Source organism: Oncorhynchus clarkii, chromosome 33 (genome assembly GCF_045791955.1).
Source record: "Oncorhynchus clarkii lewisi isolate Uvic-CL-2024 chromosome 33, UVic_Ocla_1.0, whole genome shotgun sequence".
Taxonomy (NCBI): Eukaryota; Metazoa; Chordata; class Actinopteri; order Salmoniformes; family Salmonidae; genus Oncorhynchus; species Oncorhynchus clarkii.
In genome coordinates, this window is record NC_092179.1 from 31,572,898 (window position 1) to 31,595,181 (window position 22,284).

General features: G+C 44.7%; 1 protein-coding gene and 1 long non-coding RNA gene across 2 annotated transcripts in view; both read left to right on the forward strand.

The window, feature by feature from the left end:
• The first annotated feature begins 59 nt into the window (after window positions 1-59).
• On the forward strand, window positions 60-4,359 carry LOC139393289 (uncharacterized). Its single transcript, XR_011629764.1, has 3 exons — window positions 60-86; window positions 3,487-3,564; window positions 3,740-4,359. It is a non-coding gene; the product is annotated as an uncharacterized lncRNA (long non-coding RNA).
• A 984-nt stretch (window positions 4,360-5,343) lies between these two features.
• Window positions 5,344-22,284, forward strand: part of LOC139393243 (ras-related protein Rab-21) — a 35,409-nt gene continuing 18,468 nt past the window's right edge. Inside the window, exon 1 of the mRNA XM_071141717.1 lies at window positions 5,344-5,715. Coding sequence (XP_070997818.1) covers window positions 5,575-5,715 — 141 coding nt within the window. The 5' untranslated portion in view covers window positions 5,344-5,574. The remainder of the gene's footprint in view (window positions 5,716-22,284) is intronic.

A 22,284-nucleotide genomic window follows, 5' to 3' on the forward strand; every position in this document is an offset into this window, starting at 1 on the left:
GGAAAAGCACTACAGTCAGTGTCTCCTCACAACAATCAACCGCCGCCGACACCAAGCTTGGCGAAAAGAAAGAAGATTCAAGAGAAGTAAGTTATGAAAGTAGGAATGATTGTTAGATTAATGCATGTTAAACCAACAGTTGTTTTTATACAGTATTACAATAGTGGCTTGTCGCCTTCCTTCCCGCCTGAGAGCCCCTCAGTGGAGGTGTCATAATACCCATAAAACCTAGCGGTCAAGCAGGGAAATGGTTCCAATCATTTTTCCCATAAGGGATTTGTCTTGGACATTACCTCTAGCTTGAAACCTTTGCAAACAGGTACATTTCAAGAAATTTAGCCAATTTTATAAATTACTACATTTAGTCAACATTAGATGGTTAATCCAGAGATTCTTACCTTTGCCTCGATTCGGCAGTCTCGTCCAGAACATGGCATTTGTAGTTCTTTATGATAGCCACATTAGCAGCTAACTAGCATTTAATTTGTTGGAAGCAAATGTATTGATGAAAGTCACCTTGTCCCGAGAGACTTGTTATCAAAACGTCAAGCCAGGGTAAAGCCTACATGAAACACAGCCCTTATTGTAAGTGTTTCTAAAATCCCCTACGAGGAGAAATTAATGGTGGAAAACCATTTGGAACCATTTCCCTGTTTGACCGCTAGGTAATTATGACTCATACTGACATGAGCATCTCCTCCATTATATACAGATTTGCCTCTCCTCAACTCAATTTAGAGAGGAAGAGAGGCCCCACTCAGTAGAAAATCATCAGGTGGTGTTTTTTTCCCCACCCACCAAGCAAGGAGTTTGTATGGAGTGTTGAATTTGTTCAACCAAAAAATAAATCCAACATTTCAAAGAAAGGATAGGCGGGAGCTAGACAGTCCGCCGTGCCGCTTTGTAGACAACAACTCCCGTTTAGAGCGGTGAGACGTGCATCTTGCCAGTATATTCATTATCTTTGATTCAATTCACCCACTGAGGTATAATAAGCTCTCACCTTTGCAAATAGTTCCGGTTACCATGTGAGAGATGACCTATAACCCACGGGAGAGTGCCCCTAGTCAGGGTCATGGCTAGAAGGGACTCCGCTTTACTCAAATTAATAGAAAAGTATATAAAGGAGGAATGTTGGTGTGCTGCCTGTAAAATAGTTGTATGTTATATATTTAATTTTTTAAGGGGGTAGATCAGCTTTATTTAGTATTGCAGATTGTAGCTTCCATCAATGTAATTGTCTGCATCATTTCCAATCCCCCATATATTTTTTGTAAATATAAATACACATGCATATATATATATATATATATATATATATATATATATATATATATATATATATATATATATATATATATATATATATATATATATACACACCTACACACACCTACACACACACACATACACACACACACCAGTCTAAAGTTTGGACTCATTCCAGGGTTCTTCTTTATTTTTCTATCTTCTACATTGTAGAAAAACTATGAAATAACACGCATGGTATCATGTAGTAACCAAGAAAAGAGTTAAACAAATCAAAATATATCTGAGATTCTTCAAAGTAGCCATCCTTTGCCTTGTTCTTTCCAGTTTCCACTTTCCTCTTCCATTTTTTGCGGTAATGCTGCAATTAGTTGGTTGTAATTGTGGGTAGAGCAGACATTTTCCACGCGTTAGCTGCATGTGTGACAACTCCACCCGTCCTATTTATTATATCATTTATAAAGATATATTTTTATTTTTATAAACAATTATTATCATTTTTTTTAAATCAATTACTATATTTGAGTTTAACCACTTTGTTGTACTATTTGAGTATAACGTTTGTATGACTGTGAGCAGTGTAATGCTTTAATATGGAATAATTTCTGCCCTCCAACGAGATGGGATACCACCACAAAGTGAAGCTGGCACTAAGATCGCTCTCAACCAACTGAGGCCATAAGCAAAGAAGAAAATGCTCACCCAGAAGCGGCACCCCTAGTGGTCGGGGACTTTAATGCAGGCTAACTTAAATCAGTTTTTTCAAATTCTTACCAGCATGTCACATGTGCAACCAGGGGGGGAAAAAATCCTAGCCCACCTTTACTCCACACACAGAGATGCATACAAAGCTCTCCACCACCCTCAATTTGGCAAGTCTGACCATAATGATATCCTCCTGATTCCTGCTTACAAGCAAAAACTAAAGCTAGAAGTACCAGTGACTCGCTCAACACAGAAGTGGTCAGATGACGTGGATGCTACGCTACAGGACTGTTTTGAATCCTACTACACCGGCTCTGATGCCCGTCGAATGTGGCAGGGCTTAAACTATTACGGACTACCAAAGGGAAACCCAGACGCAAGCTACCCAGTGACGCGAGCCTACCAGACGAGCTAAATGCCTTTTATGCTCGCTTCGAGGCAAGAAACACTGAAGCATGCACGAGAGCATCAGCTGTTCTGGATGACTGTGTGATAACGCTCTTGGTAGCTGATGTGAGCAGGTGTGTCCCGTTTCGCTGACAACCCTCCCGACTCCGCCCACCGACATCCTATTAAGGAAAACCTGAGCAGAGAGAATTCGGCAGATCGAGTGGTCTGGATTTCTAAACCATTACTATTAATGTTGGATCTGATTTTTAACAACTAACATTTCGATGGCAATAATAAATAGATATGCCGATAGTGGACAACCTTGTTTTACTCCTAGATAGTTTAAAACTTTCTGAGATGTAGCCATTATTTACTATTTTACACCTAGGGTTACTATACATAACCTTAACCCATTTTAGAAACGATTCTCAAAAATGGAAATATTCCAGGCATTTATATATAAACTTCAGTCCTACTTTTATTAAAGGCCTTTTCAAAGTCGGCTATGAAAACCAGGCCTGGTTTCACAGATTTTTCATAGCGTTCTATTGTTTCCAGTACTTCCAGTGTTATATTATCTCCAATGTATCGTCCATGTAAAAAAAACCTGTCTGATTAGGATGAATAATATCTGGTAACACCTTTTTTAATTAATTCTATGCGCTAAAGCATTTTGCTTGAATTTTTGCATCACAACACTGAAGTGTAACTGAACTCCAATTATTTTTTTTAATAGACTGGATCCTTTAGATTTACCACATGGCTCCTGTTTCAGTAATAATGAAATCAGACCTTGTTGAGTATCTGATAATCTACTGTGTGTGTGTGTGTGTGTGTGTGTGTGTGTGTGTGTGTGTGTGTGTATAGGAGTGGTTAAAACGTGCTAATAATGGTCCTCTGAGTATATCAAAAGGTTTGGTATACCTCCACTGGTATGCCATCCAGCCCTGGAGTTTTCCCGGACTTAAAGGCTTTAATTGCATCAAGAAGTACCTCCTCTGTAATTTGGCATTCACTTGTTGGCTGATTGCTTGATATATTCTCTTGCTCTCTTCTCTCACTCGCTCTCTTTCTTGCTCTACTCTCTTCTCTCTCTCTCTACTGCCTTGTGTGGCAATGTAGGTCTGCAATAAGGAGTCCAACAGACAATGTGATGTCCCCATGTACAAGACAGCTCATGAAGAAAGCTATCAAGGACATGTAAGTATAATTAAAATGTCTCTGTCAGACAAATGTTATTTGTTTTGTTTTTGTCATTTGACTTGACATTTGGAGTATGTGGATTTGACTAAATTAAGTTTATCCCCGTTCTGTATCTGGAGTAGGCTGTGTCGTCTAAATGCCATTTTTAAAATGTGTTTATTCTTGATTCCAGACCGTCATCTCCCAGACCCAGACGGGAAGCGAAAGAGAACACTGCAAATAAATGAATGACCTTTTTATGTACAGTGTGATGTCTTTACGGTATTCCTCTCTCTGCTAAGATGGTCAGATCAATCAATCATTGACACTTTCCTGACATTATACCGTCTTTTTAAGATGTTCTTACTAACCAAGCTGCTCACACTTTATTGATCCATTATGCAATATGGGGGGGAGGGGGTTATATTCTTCATCAATATGGTGTATATGGTGGAGGGGGTTATATTCTTCATCTATATGGGGGGAGGGGGGGGGGTGTATATTCTTCATCTAAATTGCACTGTTCGGGTTTATTGTTATTCTTGTGAATGTATAATGCTATTTGCACTTTAGAGGACATATGCTGTTCATTGTACACTGCTTTAAGTGGTGGGGGTGTTATCTCAAACAAGTGTTCTGTATGTGTGCCCTTTGCACAGGTAGCCTTCCATGGTTTAAGAAAATAAAACAAAAAGTAGACTACTTTATATTCTGTTTGTACATTGGCTTTATGTTGCTCAGTTTTAAATATGTAACTAGCAAAAAAAGGACTTAGCTCACTGCTTTCAATAAACATATTTGATATGGAAGAGATCACCTGTGTCTCTGAGTCATCAGGCATGTATGAAAATTCCTGTCTTACGTTTTGTTTGTTTCCATTGAAAGTGATATTCAAGAGGTTTGTTGTGACCGTAACTAGTGTTGGATAAGGCTGTAGTGAAGTTCTTTGTTTGGTTTGATATGTCCTAGAGATCATTTCAATACCAATTTGACCAGAAGTCCCCACCAGCGCGTTGCGACTCACGCGCCACCCTAAAGAAGGCCGGTGAGCCGCTCGTCGTTCGTGCGCTCACATTTTTTTGCTATGCGATAGCTGCTAAAATAAAGGCTTTAACTTTTCCACAACAGTGCCTTGGATTTTTTTGAAGTATGATCGTTATCTAGTTAAGATTAGGGTAGACATTCAGAAAATTACCCCTTAAGTCTCTAGTAGAAATAGAAATAGGTCAAGTTTGAACAAAACAAGCGTACATCTTTCTGAAACGAAGATTCAAGGAAATCACTTAGTCTTCGCTCACTGTGTGCATGTTCAGCATGGGGGATTTCCACATCGTGTTCTGGGAGCCTTCCAAGAATTATGATCTTTTGATGTGAAAATAAGCAGATTTGTCAGAAATGCATAAATAAAATAGCACTGCCGTATGGCTCAGAGGAGAAATAGATTCCTCATGATTTTTGTGTGACAAATTATTCACACTCGGGAGGGTCTTGCAGTGATAATGATCCTGGGTAAACCAACCAACCACAATAATGATAACCTATCATAATACGGTCAAAACAATATTCTGTTTTTAGGAGTTATACTGACTTCTGGGCTTCTTACTTTTCGTCTTTCAAACTGTCTTATTTTGTTTGTTTTTTATAAAATGTCCCAGTTTTTGTATTCTTTACTCTAACATATATTATGATTGATGATCCATTGGGAAAATAGACTGAGCTTCTCTGTTCAGCTCCAGCACTTTCGATTGTTGCTGTCCAGTTGATCATATGATCCCAGAGCATGACGCAGAAAGCGACGCCATTAGGAGGGGGGGTTGAGAGGGGAGAGCAGAGCGAACCAGCCAGCTGAGGGTGGGGGAAATCAGTTGGGTCTACAAAGAGCTGGGCGAGTGAAAATTGGTTCCTATTCTGATTCGCCAGGAGGATTCGTGTCCTCGACTTATTGATTTCGATTTGACACATCTCATGTGATTAGAGGGACATACATTCGACTGGGCTACTTATATTCCTAATCGTATTTATTTCACCATGGCGGCTGGCGGCGGAGCGGGTAACAAAACCTACTCTTTCAAGGTGGTTTTGTTGGGAGAGGGTTGTGTCGGCAAGACCTCGCTCGTGTTGCGGTATTGTGAAAATAAATTCAACGACAAACACATCACCACACTTCAGGTACGTTGATTACGTGGCTAGCTGGATGTGTGATTCACTCTTGTCCGGACGACAAAGGGTTAAATGTGCTGTATGTAGAAAACAGAAAAAGGTGAGCTAGCTAACGTTAGCCTAGCTGCTAGTGATAGCCTGTCACTAACTCACAGCAACAGCCATTCATCTGTGTCGCAGCTAGCTAGCTAGCTAGTTTAGGGCAGTCCACCCACAACAAGTCACTGCAACCTGTTCAACATGGTTATTTAGGGTGTTTACCAAGATGGCTAGCTAGCAAGCAATTCTGATAACGATTAGTTAGCCAACTAAATTAACAAACGCCTGCTAGCTACTGTAGCTAGCTAGTTTTCCTAGTAGCCAACTGTCACAGCTGTAAAAATAAGCGAGCTAAAAGCTTTATCTCAACTATACATTGGTGCTATCCAACATGAAACAAGTGTTCTTCAACGTGAATGTGGTAGAGGTGAATTTGCCCCAATGAACAGGAAGTAGCCCACTCAGAGTAACCAAATCAACAACAACCAGCCAGGTTTAACTTCCTGTCCAGTGGTCAGAAAGCTTCACTAGTTGCCCCAAACGTGGCCCTGCAGGACAGTTGACTGAACTGAACTAGGATTGAACTACTATGACATAGCATTTATGCAGAGTAGAGAAAGGTCACGTTTACTCCACACCTAAAATCGCATTGAGATGGACAACACAGACTAGATCTGTCAGTAAGCTCAGGGCTTCTCATAGCAGTAGGTTGCACAATATGTGGTTTTGCAATGCCGGACGTGATAAGGTTTCTAGGTGTTTGTAGTAGGCCTTTACAGTGCTGTTGCTAAACTTATCATCTTCTATGAATCAATACGATTGTGCTGCCACATAATCACACATTACTAGGGTATCAAATTCAAGCCTATACGATCACAGTTGCTGTCAAGCAGTCTAACTAGTGTACTAAGCAATTTGTTTGTACTTTGCATTACTGCAAACAGTTAAACCTGTTGCTGACTCTCTGGAAACTGTAGTAACTGTAGCAAAGTTGGCTTTACCGATAGGTTAGTTATGAACTTAGAATGGCCTGTGTTTATTGCTCTCCTGAAAGAGACATCACAAGAGGGTGTTTATTACTCAAGGCAATGATGAGAGGAGCTGAATGGGAAGGTGGTTAAATGCTGCACTGCCAGTGGGCCTCGAGTCTTGGAGACTAGAGAAGTGGTCTTCTCGGGTCCTGAAAATGATCTCTCAAACTGAATTGGATCTGTGAAATTCCCACCCGAGAAAGACAGGACCCAGTCATTTTTTTTCTTCTTCAAAATCAATATTGGATCTGAGATGGGCCAGGGTCTGTATCAGATCCAAAAGATTAAAAATGCTGTTTTATTTACACAAAAGCAAGCGAAATATACTGAAAAATATAAAACGCAACAACTTCAAAGATTTGAACGAGTTAAAGTTAATATAAGTAATTGATTAGGTCGTTATCTATGGATTTCACATGACTGGGAATGAAATAATGCAACATATTTGGTGGACGTTCCTGCATGCAAGTAGCACATAACCTCAACTTGAGACATCTGTGGCATTGTTGTGTGACATAACTACATACATTTTAGTGGCCTTTTATTGTCCACAGCACAAGGTGAACTTGTGTAATGGTCGTGTTTAATCAGCTTCTTGATATGCCACACCTGTTAGGTGGATGGGTTATTTTGGCAAAGAAGAAATGCTCACTATCAGGGATGGAAACACATTTTGAGGATCGTTTTGTGTGTGTGGACATTTTCAGGGACATTTTATTTCAACACTTTACATATTTGAGTTGTGTAGTTTTGACTTGTCTGGCAGTAAATGTTAATGTTGCACATGTGTTTTAAAGATGTATTTAAAATAATTGATTTGTTGTTTTAGTATTTTCATAAGTGGCATTCAGAATTTAAAATGTTGAGAAGGGATAGGGTGTGTGGCTGAGATGCATTGGCGTGTCTCTCTACAGAATGCGCTCTGTCTCCTGCTAATTCGTGCACATTCATTATTTAATTGTTTGCGTTTTACGCTTTTCTAATGTTTATTTGCTTTAATATATTTTGCTTGAGCACACATGAAGTACCTGGCCTGTGTGTAGATGTAGGCCTGTAGGTCTACAAGTTTCCATTTGGTCATGTCTGATAGTATTTCTCAGTAACTCACCATCACTTGAGCTGTGCAGCTTCTGAGTATTTTTTGCATCACATTACGTCAATGCATCCATTGCAAATAGTTCCTTACTGTATTCAAAACATCTTTTCAACACTCCTTGATAGGCGTAACCATCGTGCCTCGGTGTGAATTAGCATCATATTTCTGAAACCCATATCTCCACTAGAAACTGGTCATAAGATGGGCTACCTTAACACTTATACCTTGCACAAATTCAACTGTCTGTCCTGAGCACATCATTGGCATGGGAGACGGTGAGGGCCCAAGCGGCCCAGTTGAAACAAGTTCCCTGTAGGGAGAGCTGCTCAAGCCAGACCGAGACAGGCGGAGGATAGAGATTCATATATTGAAAGAACCTGAACCAACTGCCATGCGCAGCCAAAGTGATTTTAATCTGGATATTTTCTTCAAATATAATTTCAGATTTAGTCGGCATTTCACATATTTTCACACAGATCAGTTCCTTCTCGGGGTAGTAGGTTTCGGGTATATTTGTGAAGCCCTCTAGACTAGAGTTTGCTCTCTACTGCACTGCCAGTGAGCCTTGAGTCTTAAAGCTCAGACACTCGGGTAGGATTGTCAAATGTTTCCTGGAGACAGTACTTGGCAGCTCTGACTGTCGACACTCAATCTCTTTTGTGTTCACACAGCAAAGACCTTGGAAGTCGTCAGCCACTCAGCCTTGTTAAAATACTCCAAACCGGAAGGTAGCAGTAGTGTTGTTTGGCATTGCATATCCGTGCGTATTGCTTGTGGTCTAGATTCCAAGTTGTCTGCGCTGATGTTGCCATTTTTTTTGTAGAAAGCCCTTGTTTATACTAGCCAGATGGCCACAGCTAGATAACTACCTAGCAAGATGACAATTAAACATTTTAATTCACTCTCCATAGCATACTCCATAGCATATTCGCTAGCTGGCACAACATTGCTAGCATGCTATGGACACTGCACTAACTCGGCAGCTGTTTCATGGAAACTAGCTAGTCCATTGTGATTTAATTATGTCAACTAGCTACAGTGGTTAGCTGGCTTGGAGGAAGTATTTAGTGTTGTGTGCACTTAGGCTGTGTGATGGTAGCTAGTTATGTAGCATATTTTATTTATTTCACCTTTATTTAACCAGGTAGACAAGTTGTGAACACGTTCTCATTTACAATTGCGACCTGGCCAAGATAAAGCAACGCAGTTCGACACATACAACAACACAGAGTTACACATGGAGTAAAAACAAACATACAGCCAATAATACAGTAGAAAAATAAGTCTGTATACAATGTGAGATGAGGGAGGTGAGGGCAAAGAAAGGTCATGGTGACGAAGTAAATACAATATAGCAAGTAAAACACTGGAATGGTAGATTTGCAGTGGAATAATGTGCAAAGTAGAGAGAGAAATAATGGGGTGCAAAATAAATAAATATAGTAGGGGGAGAGGTAGTTGTTTGGGCTGAATTATAGATGGGCTATGTACAGGTGCAGTAATCTGTGAGCTGCTCTGACAGCTGGTGCTAGAAGTGTGATTGGTGTGATATGAAGTGTGATTGGCTCATCTGTGGATGTACGGAGAAAATGGTCTCTTTTTAAGTTAACTTTTACATTTTACATGCTCTCTGATTGGCTCAAAGTCAACTTGTTGGCCACTGACGAGCATTGCGATCGGTTGGTCGGCACGCCGCAGCTACCGTTTTTGTTCTAGCAGGAGAAGGAACAGCCTCCCACTGTAATGAGTACCTATCAGCAGTTCCCGTGTATCTAACAGTTGTTTCAAGGCCTATTGCAATTAGGCCTAGTTGTCAGGTGACCATTTTCTCCTGTCAGTAGTACTGGTATTGTTTTGTTTACAGTAGTAGGCCTACTTTAGTAGTAGTGCCAGCTCATACACTGGATAGTAGTTAGTGAATACTTACTAGGGCCTACGTTGACAGCAGTAGGGTAGGCTACAGTCGGTCTCCTCATGACGATGGTGCTCTTCATCTCACGCCCACTAAGCAAGGTAATTGTGGTCAAAAGGGTAGCTGTGATGCCAACAGGCTGGTGTCACACCCGTATTACTAATACCAATATAATCTCTCCGGGAGCTTGCCCTCGCTTGTGGACTCTCTCACAGGTGACTCGTAGGTCTCTCTCGTCAGTGCAGTGCAAAGGGAATATTAGGATTTCTTTGCTGTCAATCCTTTGGGGTCAAAGTAAAAATGTGTTAAACCTGTCTTGAATGGCCAACTTGAAACTGCTATTTCCCAGCAAACATTGTTTTGAATATTTGGAACCCCCCCCCTCCCTTTGAAACTACACGCTCAGGCAGAAACCAGTTGTGAAACTGCTTGTGTGTGAACTAACTACAATTTCCACCGTGGTCCGACTTTATTTCCTGTTCAACTTGTGGTCATTGCACCGTTTCCTGAGATACAATAGGCAGCAAGAGACTGTTATTCATTTATTAGACATTTTGCAGGATAAAATCTTTTCCGATGCATATTCTCATTTTCAAGAGTCCACATTCTCATTTACAGGGGCGTAGTTACAGGGCAGAGGAGGGGGGGGATGAATGAGCCAATTGGAAGTTGGGGATGATTAGGGGCCCATGATGGTATGAAGGCCAGATTTTTAGCTAGGACACCGGGGGGTCAACACCCCTAATCTTACGATAAGTGCCATGGGATCTTTAGTGATGAGATAGTCAGGACACCAGTTTAACGTCCCATCTGAAAGACTACACCCTTCACAGGGCAATGTCCCCAATCACTGCCCCCTGAACAAGGCAGTTAACCCACTGTTCCTAGGCCGTCATTGAAAATAAGAATTTGTTCTTAATTAACTGACTTGCCTAGTTAAATAAAGATAAAAATAAGTTTGTTAGGTAATGGCTTGTTTGTGTTTGTGTGATCAGTGTAAAACAAAGTTCAATGGATAGATAGTGATGGCCTCTATAATGACCGGTGTTGTGAATAACCTTATGTAATCAGATTACTTTTATCACTAATGGAGTAAGGTAACGTGTTACTTTTTCAATTAGAGGTAGTTTTTATTACAGTTACTTTGTCAAACAACGCGTGCATTACTTTCAGAATCATGTCTCTACCGGGCGCATGTTACCATGATCCGATCTCCTCTTGTTTCCTCATTTCGTTCTCAAGCAGGTGGAGAAAGGCTGTTTTGAAGAAATGTCATGACAGCTGCTGTCCATCGAAATGCGCACTTTTGATCTTTGCCGTTGATCGCTTGTGATGGCAAAGCCCATAGTGGGCTTTCCTGTCTGGTGGCAAGTGTGCCCTCTATACGTCTCTATGGGTCCGTGTTGGCAAGTGTGCCCTCTATACGTCTCTATGGGTCCGTGTTGGCAAGTGTGCCCTCTATACGTCTCTATGGGTCCGTGTTGGCAAGTGTGCCCTCTATACGTCTCTATGGGTCCGTGTTGGCAAGTGTGCCCTCTATACGTCTCTATGGGTCCGTGTTTGCAACTGTGCCCTCTATACGTCTCTATGGGTCCGTGTTGGCAACTGTGCCCTCTATACGTCTCTATGGGTCCGTGTTGGCAAGTGTGCCCTCTATACGTCTCTATGGGTCCGTGTTGGCAACTGTGCCCTCTATACGTCTCTATGGGTCCGTGTTGGCAAGTGTGCCCTCGATACGTCTCTATGGGTCCGTGTTGGCAAGTGTGCCCTCTATACGTCTCTATGGGTCCGTGTTGGCAAGTGTGGCCTCTATACGTCTCTATGGGTCCGTGTACATGCGGTCCATAATCATAACTGACAGCTGGACGGAGAGATTTTAAAGATATGGAAATCTGTAGAGATGTTGTGCCTTCAGAAAGTATTCAGACCCCTTGACGGAAACATCACATTTACATTTACATATTCCACCCTGTACTCAGTACTTTGTTGAAGCACCGAAGGCTCTGTACGTGGCTAATTCAGCAGCCCATATGATGGGGCAGAACTTGTAGACTAGAACAGAAAGCAGCAGCAGCACAGATCAAAGGAGGATCTAGTGATCAAACCTGGGTTAGTAAGTCGCCTGTCTTTGGTCGAGCGAGAGCGGTTCTCCTTGCTCCCTCCCACAATCAAAGGTGAGGTTTCTTTTCTTCGCGAAAGCAACAGGAATATAACACATTACTTTCCACACAAAGTCATATTTTAAAGTAATGCATTACATTTAAATGTAACAAGTTAATGACTTTTTCTTATCCCAACACTGATTATGACTGTCATAAACTGTTGTTTACAATCTATTTACCTAGTTTAGTAGGCCACTTCAGTGTCCAAATACTATGGTAGTCTGAACAGGCCCAGTAAACACACAGGTCTAGTGTTTCATCTTTTATTAATGATCATCTGTCCCCATGCTGACGTACCCTAGGCTAGACCAAATGTCAACATCCCTTGATGCCGTGGAAACATCAGCCGAAATGACAACACAAGAAGATTTGCCTGTACAGCCCCTAGCAGATGTTACGCCATGTTTGCTCTTCCCTCTGAAATGAGCCATGAAATGAGCCACTCAGAGACCACTACAGGCTATTACAGACTAGACGATGAGTGAACTTTGGCACAAGCCCATAATTCTACTGTCATGTAAGCTAGTTGTAGTGTAGTAGTCATGCCAACCTTGAGCTGTGCTGAACCCTGTCTTCAGGCCACCCTAGGCCTCTCAGACCCTTTTCACACACTGAGCCAAGCTGTTCTTGTCTTCAGGCCACCCTAGGCCTCTCAGACCCTTTTCACACACTGAGCCATGCTGTTCTGAACCCTGTCTTCAGGCCACCCTAGGCCTCTCAGACCCTTTTCACAATACTGAGCCAAGCTGTTCTTGTCTTCAGGCCACCCTAGGCCTCACAGACCCTTTTCACACTACTGAGCCAAGCTGTTCTTGTCTTCAGGCCACCCTAGGCCTCACAGACCCTTTTCACACTACTGAGCCAAGCTGTTCTTGTCTTCAGGCCACCCTAGGCATCTCAGAACCTTTTCACACTACTGAGCCAAGCTGTTCTTGTCTTCAGGCCACCCTAGGCCTCTCAGAACCTTTTCACACTACTGAGCCAAGCTGTTCTTGTCTTCAGGCCACCCTAGACCTCTCAGAACCTTTTCACACTACTGAGCTGTTCTAAACCCTGTCTTCAGGCCACCCTAGGCCTCTCAGACCCTTTCCACACTACTGAGCCGAGCTGTTCTGTTCTGGCCTGGTTACGCATCCACCATAGTCACTGGCACTGTTCTGGAAAGGACGATGTGAAAAGAAATGATCTGAGCCAGCGCAGACCGGTTAGGGTCGGCTTTATGGTGTGTGTCAGTTTATTACAGGCATCTCAAACCACTACCTGCAGTATAGGCTACAATTTCATGTTCATTCCATTTATTTAGTATTTTGCTCTTTGGCTACTGTCTTGTCATTCTTGCCTCTATTTCATGACGTGTAGCCTAACAGGTATGCAACGATGTGCCAAATCGTAATTTGTAGGGTAAGCATTAGAATAAGCCGCTTCAGTATTTGCAGCCACAGGTGACAATATTTCTCTAGCTGATCCATTGTCAGTATTGTGGAATAATTATAATGTTCAGGTAAAATTTGAATGGAGAAAGCTGGTCCGAGAGCAGCAGTACCTTTTTGTCTTTCCATCCTATCAGTATTGACAAACGCCTCAACGACGTGACCGTTCCCTCTGCGTGCTGTTTAGGGAAACACGTTACAACTTCGGCCGTCGTAGGAAAGATGATCCATAAAACACCCAGAAGCCTAAATTCCATCGCTGTCTGGAAACTGGGCCCAGGTTGTTAGCTTAGCCTACATGCGCTCAGGTTGTTAGCTTAGCCTAGACTTGCTCAGGTTGTTTAGCTTAGCCTACACGCGCTCAGGTTGTTAGCCTAGTCTAGATGCGCTCAGGTTGTTAGCCTAGTCTAGATGCGCTCAGGTTGTTAGTTTAGTCTAGACGCGCTCAGGTTGTTAGCTTAGTCTAGACGCACTCAGGTTGTTAGCTTAGCCTAGGTGCGCTCAGGTTGTTAGCCTGGCCTAGATGCGCTCCGCTTGTTAGCCTGGCCTAGATGCGCTCCGCTTGTTAGCCTGGCCTAGACGCGCTCCGCTTGTTAGCCTGGCCTAGACGCGCTCCGCTTGTTAGCCTGGCCTAGACGCGCTCCGCTTGTTAGCCTGGCCTAGACGCGCTCCGCTTGTTAGCCTGGCCTAGACGCGCTCCGCTTGTTAGCCTGGCCTAGACGCGCTCCGCTTGTTAGCCTGGCCTAGACGCGCTCCGCTTGTTAGCCTGGCCTAGACGCGCTCCGCTTGTTAGCCTGGCCTAGACGCGCTCCGCTTGTTAGCCTGGCCTAGACGCGCTCCGCTTGTTAGCCTGGCCTAGACGCGCTCCGCTTGTTAGCCTGGCCTAGACGCGCTCCGCTTGTTAGCCTGGCCTAGACGCGCTCCGCTTGTTAGCCTGGCCTAGACGCGCTCCGCTTGTTAGCCTGGCCTAGTCGCGCTCCGCTTGTTAGCCTGGCCTAGACGCGCTCCGCTTGTTAGCCTGGCCTAGTTGCGCTCCGCTTGTTAGCCTGGCCTAGACGCGCTCCTCCGCTTGTTAGCCTGGCCTAGACGCGCTCCGCTTGTTAGCCTGGCCTAGACGCGCTCCCGTTGTCCAGAGGTCAGCAAGGGTCAGGTTTAGAGAAAGTGTCCTGAACTGACTTGGCCTACCACCACAGCCGTTTAACCTCCACAGTAATGGCTGCTGTGAAGTGTAGATAAAATATAGCCTTTTCTTTTCTTCTTGCATGTAAACAGTGAGGCCTCGATATCACGCGTGTTTACGTATGGTTAACCTAATCAACCGTCCATTTTTAGAAGGCACCAAAGGTTTCGTCTCCTAACTCTGAATTGTAATCAGTAGCTCTTCACAGGCTTTGTGCTGTCAGTGTTCTGAACTCTTTAACAAACCCTCCCACACAGGCTCCTGGTTTCTACATGTCAGAAAAGGAAAGGAAAGTGGCTGTGTTCTAGCACAGCTACCTCAGAGCCAAGTTGCTTTTGTTTCTAGTGAAAGCGCTGCCTTGGCTGTAACCTGACCCTCCCACAAGTAGAGAGGAAGGAAGGAGTACGAACTAGGGTCGTATTCATTAGGACACACAGACGAAAACAAATGTGAGTGTTTTCTTATTGGACTCCAGGTAGTAGTCCGTCCCCTCGTTTCCGTTCTGTTTCTTCCGTTTGTTGCCTAATGAACACAACCCAGGCCTATTGTTTTGGGTAACTGGGTCTTTTAGGTTCACACACTCCTCAGCTGAACAGTAAAGGAGAAACTGGGGGGTGGGGGGGGGTTGAGAATAACTTGCAGTTCGTAAGCTGGAGAGGATTCAGGTTTAGTTAATCATGACTGACTCTCATTTAAATACTCGTCCAAACTGTCAGCTCGATTAGGCAATGTTTGGACATAGTCCCATGATGACTAAGAAGTATCCCAAATGGCACCCTATTTGCTATTTAGTGCACTACTTCTGACCAGGGCCCTATGGTCAAAGGTAGTGCACTATATAGGGAATAGGGTGCCATTTGGGATGCAAATCTGTAATCCAGCTTTGTTTCATCACACTCTAATATGAATATAAGTTTTAGAATATTAACCTTTTAAACTACAGAACCAAGGTAATATAATTCAATCATGGTTGGTGAGTTGTGTGAATAACAGTCTGTGTTCCCCTGGTCCAGTAGACTGACTACATGCTGGTGTTGTGTGAATAACAGTCTGTGTTCCTCTGGTCCAGTAGACTGATGACATGCTGGTGTTGTGTGAATAACAGTCTGTGTTCCCCTGGTCCAGTAGACTGACTACATGCTGGTGTTGTGTGAATAACAGTCTGTGTTCCTCTGCTCCAGTAGACGACATGCTGGTGTTGTGTGTTCCTCTGGTCCAGTAGACGACATGCTGGTGTTGTGTGTTCCTCTGGTCCAGTAGATGACATGCTGGTGTTGTGTGTTCCTCTGGTCCAGTAGACGACATGCTGGTGTTGTGTGTTCCTCTGGTCCAGTAGACGACATGCTGGTGTTGTGTGTTCCTCTGGTCCAGTAGACGACATGCTGGTGTTGTGTGTTCCTCTGGTCCAGTAGACTGACTACATGCTGGTGTTGTGTGAATAACAGTCTGTGTTCCTCTGGTCCAGTAGACTACATGCTGGACTGGAGCTTCTGCAGTGTTACAAAACCCAAACACACATAACAATCATCCTATTGTTGTGGGTCCCTGGGAAGTCATTGAAATGACCAGTTAACCACTGCGCCACCCGGGAGGCCGTTAAGGGAGCTGTACTGCAGCGCCAGCTGTGCCACCAGCGACTCTGGGTTCGGGCCCAGGCTCTGTCGTAACCGGTCGCGACCGGGAGGTCTGTGGGGCGACGCACAATTGGCCTAGCGTCGTCCGGGTTAGGGAGGGGTTGGCCGGTAGGGATCTCCTTGTCTCATCGCGCACCAGCGACTTCTGTGGCGGGCCGGGCGCAGTGCGCGCTAACCAAGGTTACCAGGTGCACGGTGTTTCCTCTGACACATTCGTGTGGCTGGCTTCCGGGTTGGATGGGCGCTGTGTTAAGAAGCAGTGGTTGGGTTGTTTATCGGAGGACGCATGACTTTCAACCTTCGTCTCTCCCGAGCCCATACGGGAGTTGTAGCGATGAGACAAGATAGTAGCTACTAAAAACCATTGGATACTACGAAATTGGGGAGAAAAAGGGGTAAAAAAAAAAAAGGTCGGTTAATGATTCTATTCTTGAGGGAATATTCTTATTAGGTCACTATTATATAATATAAATTTTTATTATTTTTTTCCCCCATTTGCAATACAGCTGAATTGAGTTGTTTTAGAAATATTGTTCCTTTCAATAGATTCAATGATTCACATGCAAATGAGGCCTAACTGCCATGTATAATGACATCACCACGTAAGATTTGATACAGGAGCAGGTGTTTTGAGTGATAAGCCTTCATTGAAAGCCAACGCCATAACCTCTCCAGCGGCCAGCATTTTCCCTTAAATGTCCCGGGGGGAGGCAGCCGTGCCCTGGGCTGTCCTGGGGGGGAGGCAGCCGTGCCCTGGGCTGTCCTGGGGGCGAGGCAGCCGTGCCCTGGGCTGTCCTGGGGGCGAGGCAGCCGTGCCCTGGGCTGTCCCCGGGGGCGAGGCAGCCGTGCCCTGGGCTGTCCCCGGGGGCGAGGCAGCCGTGCCCTGGGCTGTCCCCGGGGGCGAGGCAGCCGTGCCCTGGGCTGTCCCCGGGGGCGAGGCAGCCGTGCCCTGGGCTGTCCCCGGGGGCGAGGCAGCCGTGCCCTGGGCTGTCCCCGGGGGCGAGGCAGCCGTGCCCTGGGCTGTCCCCGGGGGCGAGGCAGCCGTGCCCTGGGCTGTCCCCGGGGGCGAGGCAGCCGTGCCCTGGGCTGTCCCCGGGGGCGAGGCAGCCGTGCCCTGGGCTGTCTTCGGGGGGAGGCCACAACCACGTGACGCATGGCAGATCAGGCATGGTCAGTGGAAAGGCCTTCGCAGCCAGCCAGAGATTTGTAATGATGTAAGTCTAGGTCTAAGGATCATCATCTAGCCCAGCTCACGTGAGAGGGGTCCGCTTCTGTGCTGCTAATAGCCTAATCTGCATGTTTCACATTCCCCCATGTTAAGCGTTATGGATCAGGATTGGAGGTGGATGCTGTAGGCCTATTTTAGTATATTTTTCCATGCAGGTTGGAGTTAACCTTGTTCCTGGATCTGTTTTGTGCTCTCTTGCCAACTCTTATGGTTGAAATGAACACAGGGTTGGTTGGCCTGGCAAGACAGCACAAACAGATCCAGGATCAGGCTGACCAGGACCAGTAAATCTGAATAGTGGGTTATTTTGGCTGGCAATTAGAGGTTCTGGGCCCTGCTATCTGGGCCCAGCCCCGGGTCCTCTGCTGTACTATCTGGGCCCAGCCCCTGGTCCTCTGCTGTACTGTACTATCTGGGCCCAGCCCCTGGTCCTCTGCTGTACTGTACTATCTGGGCCCAGCCCCTGGTCCTCTGCTGTACTGTACTATCTGGGCCCAGCCCCTGATCCTCTGCTGTACTGTACTATCTGGGCCCAGTCCCTGGTCCTCTGCTGTACTATCTGGGCCCAGCCCCTGGTCCTCTCCTGTACTATCTGGGCCCAGCCCCAAGCAGAGGGACCTAGCCTAATTATAGTGTCATGTTTATTGGACAACCTGTTGATATGACAACTTAACAGAACCATACCGAGACAAAGTGTTGATGACCGTTTACATGGAAAGAAATAGCCTAAATAATGTCAGATTGACAGGCCCTCATGATGTAATGGGAGGTATTAATGTCAGATTGACAGGCCCTCATGATGTAATGGGAGGTATTAATGTCAGGTTGACAGGCCCTCATGATGTAATGGGAGGTATTAATGTCAGATTGACAGGCCCTCATGATGTAATGGGAGGTTTTAATGTCAGGTTGACAGGCCCTCATGATGTAATGGGAGGTATTAATGTCAGGTTGACAGGCCCTCATGATGTAATGGGAGGTATTAATGTCAGATTGACAGGCCCTCATGATGTAATGGGAGGTATTAATGTCAGGTTGACAGGCCCTCATGATGTTATGGGAGGTATTAATGTCAGGTTGACAGGCCCTCATGATGTAATGGGAGGTATTAATGTCAGGTTGACAGGCTCTCATGATGTAATGTCAGGTTGACAGGCCCTCATGATGTAATGGGAGGTATTAATGTCAGATTGACAGGCCCTCATGATGTAATGGGAGGTTTTAATGTCAGGTTGACAGGCCCTCATGATGTAATGGGAGGTATTAATGTCAGATTGACAGGCCCTCATGATGTAATGGGAGGTTTTAATGTCAGGTTGACAGGCCCTCATGATGTAATGGGAGGTATTAATGTCAGGTTGACAGGCCCTCATGATGTAATGGGAGGTATTAATGTCAGATTGACAGGCCCTCATGATGTAATGGGAGGTATTAATGTCAGGTTGACAGGCCCTCATGATGTTATGGGAGGTATTAATGTCAGGTTGACAGGCCCTCATGATGTAATGGGAGGTATTAATGTCAGGTTGACAGGCTCTCATGATGTAATGTCAGGTTGACAGGCCCTCATGATGTAATGGGAGGTATTAATGTCAGATTGACAGGCCCTCATGATGTAATGGGAGGTTTTAATGTCAGGTTGACAGGCCCTCATGATGTAATGGGAGGTATTAATGTCAGATTGACAGGCCCTCATGATGTAATGGGAGGTTTTAATGTCAGGTTGACAGGCCCTCATGATGTAATGGGAGGTATTAATGTCAGGTTGACAGGCCCTCATGATGTAATGGGAGGTATTAATGTCAGATTGACAGGCCCTCATGATGTAATGGGAGGTATTAATGTCAGGTTGACAGGCCCTCATGATGTTATGGGAGGTATTAATGTCAGGTTGACAGGCCCTCATGATGTAATGGGAGGTATTAATGTCAGGTTGACAGGCTCTCATGATGTAATGTCAGGTTGACAGGCCCTCATGATGTAATGGGAGGTATTAATGTCAGATTGACAGGCCCTCATGATGTAATGGGAGGTTTTAATGTCAGGTTGACAGGCCCTCATGATGTAATGGGAGGTATTAATGTCAGATTGACAGGCCCTCATGATGTAATGGGAGGTTTTAATGTCAGGTTGACAGGCCCTCATGATGTAATGGGAGGTATTAATGTCAGGTTGACAGGCCCTCATGATGTAATGGGAGGTATTAATGTCAGATTGACAGGCCCTCATGATGTAATGGGAGGTTTTAATGTCAGGTTGACAGGCCCTCATGATGTAATGGGAGGTATTAATGTCAGGTTGACAGGCCCTCATGATGTAATGGGAGGTATTAATGTCAGGTTGACAGGCCCTCATGATGTAATGGGAGGTTGACAGGCCCTCATGATGTAATGTCAGGTTGACAGGCTCTCATGATGTAATGGGAGGTTGACAGGCCCTCATGATGTAATGGGAGGTATTAATGTCAGGTTGACAGGCCCTCATGATGTAATGGGAGATTAACAGGCCCTCATGATGTAATGGGAGGTATTAATGTCAGGTTGACAGGCCCTCATGATGTAATGGGAGGTATTAATGTCAGGTTAACAGGCCATCATGATGTAATGGGAGGTTTTAATGTCAGGTTGACAGGCCCCCATGATGTAATGGGAGGTTGACAGGCCCTCATGATGTAATGGGAGGTTGACAGGCCCTCATGATGTAATGGGAGGTTTTAATGTCAGGTTGACAGGCCCCCATGATGTAATGTCAGGTTGACAGGCCCTCATGATGTAATGGGAGGTATTAATGTCAGGTTGACAGGCCCTCGTGATGTAATGGGAGGTGTTAATGTCAGGTTGACAGGCCCTCGTGATGTAATGGGAGGTGTTAATGTCAGGTTGACAGGCCCTCATGATGTAATGGGAGGTATTAATGTCAGGTTGACAGGCCATCATGATGTAATGTCAGGTTGACAGGCTCTCATGATGTAATGGGAGGTATTAATGTCAGGTTAACAGGCCATCATGATGTAATGTAAGGTTAACAGGCTCTCATGATGTAATGGGAGGTATTAATGTCAGGTTAACAGGCCATCATGATGTAATGGGAGGTGTTAATGTCAGGTTGACAGGCCCTCGTGATGTAATGGGAGGTGTTAATGTCAGGTTGACAGGCCCTCATGATGTAATGGGAGGTATTAATGTCAGGTTGACAGGCCATCATGATGTAATGTCAGGTTGACAGGCTCTCATGATGTAATGGGAGGTATTAATGTCAGGTTAACAGGCCATCATGATGTAATGTCAGGTTAACAGGCTCTCATGATGTAATGGGAGGTATTAATGTCAGGTTAACAGGCCATCATGATGTAATGTCAGGTTAACAGGCCCTCATGATGTAATGGGAGGTATTAATGTCAGGTTAACAGGCCCTCATGATGTAATGGGAGGTATTAATGTCAGGTTGATAGGCCCTCATGATGTAATGGGAGGTTGACAGGCCCTCATGATGTAATGGGAGGTTTTAATGTCAGGTTGACAGGCCCTCATGATGTAATGGGAGGTTTTAATATCAGGTTGACAGGCCCTCATGATGTAATGGGAGGTATTAATGTCAGGTTGACAGGCTCTCATGATGTAATGTCAGGTTGACAGGCCCTCATGATGTAATGGGAGGTATTAATGTCAGGTTGACAGGCCCTCATGATGTAATGGGAGGTATTAATGTCAGGTTGACAGGCCCTCATGATGTAATGGGAGGTTGACAGGCCCTCATGATGTAATGTCAGGTTGACATGCTCTCATGTTGTAATGGGAGGTTGACAGGCCCTCATGATGTAATGGGAGGTATTAATGTCAGGTTGACAGGCCCTCATGATGTAATGGGAGGTTTTAATGTCAGGTTGACAGGCCCTCATGATGTAATGGGAGGTTAACAGGCCCTCATGATGTAATGGGAGGTATTAATGTCAGGTTGACAGGCCCTCATGATGTAATGGGAGGTATTAATGTCAGGTTAACAGGCCATCATGATGTAATGGGAGGTTTTAATGTCAGGTTGACAGGCCCTCATGATGTAATGGGAGGTTTTAATGTCAGGTTGACAGGCCCTCATGATGTAATGGGAGGTATTAATGTCAGATTGACAGGCCCTCATGATGTAATGGGAGGTTTTAATGTCAGGTTGACAGGCCCTCATGATGTAATGGGAGGTATTAATGTCAGGTTGACAGGCCCTCATGATGTAATGGGAGGTATTAATGTCAGATTGACAGGCCCTCATGATGTAATGGGAGGTATTAATGTCAGGTTGACAGGCCCTCATGATGTTATGGGAGGTATTAATGTCAGGTTGACAGGCCCTCATGATGTAATGGGAGGTATTAATGTCAGGTTGACAGGCTCTCATGATGTAATGTCAGGTTGACAGGCCCTCATGATGTAATGGGAGGTATTAATGTCAGATTGACAGGCCCTCATGATGTAATGGGAGGTTTTAATGTCAGGTTGACAGGCCCTCATGATGTAATGGGAGGTATTAATGTCAGATTGACAGGCCCTCATGATGTAATGGGAGGTTTTAATGTCAGGTTGACAGGCCCTCATGATGTAATGGGAGGTATTAATGTCAGGTTGACAGGCCCTCATGATGTAATGGGAGGTATTAATGTCAGATTGACAGGCCCTCATGATGTAATGGGAGGTATTAATGTCAGGTTGACAGGCCCTCATGATGTTATGGGAGGTATTAATGTCAGGTTGACAGGCCCTCATGATGTAATGGGAGGTATTAATGTCAGGTTGACAGGCTCTCATGATGTAATGTCAGTTTGACAGGCCCTCATGATGTAATGGGAGGTATTAATGTCAGATTGACAGGCCCTCA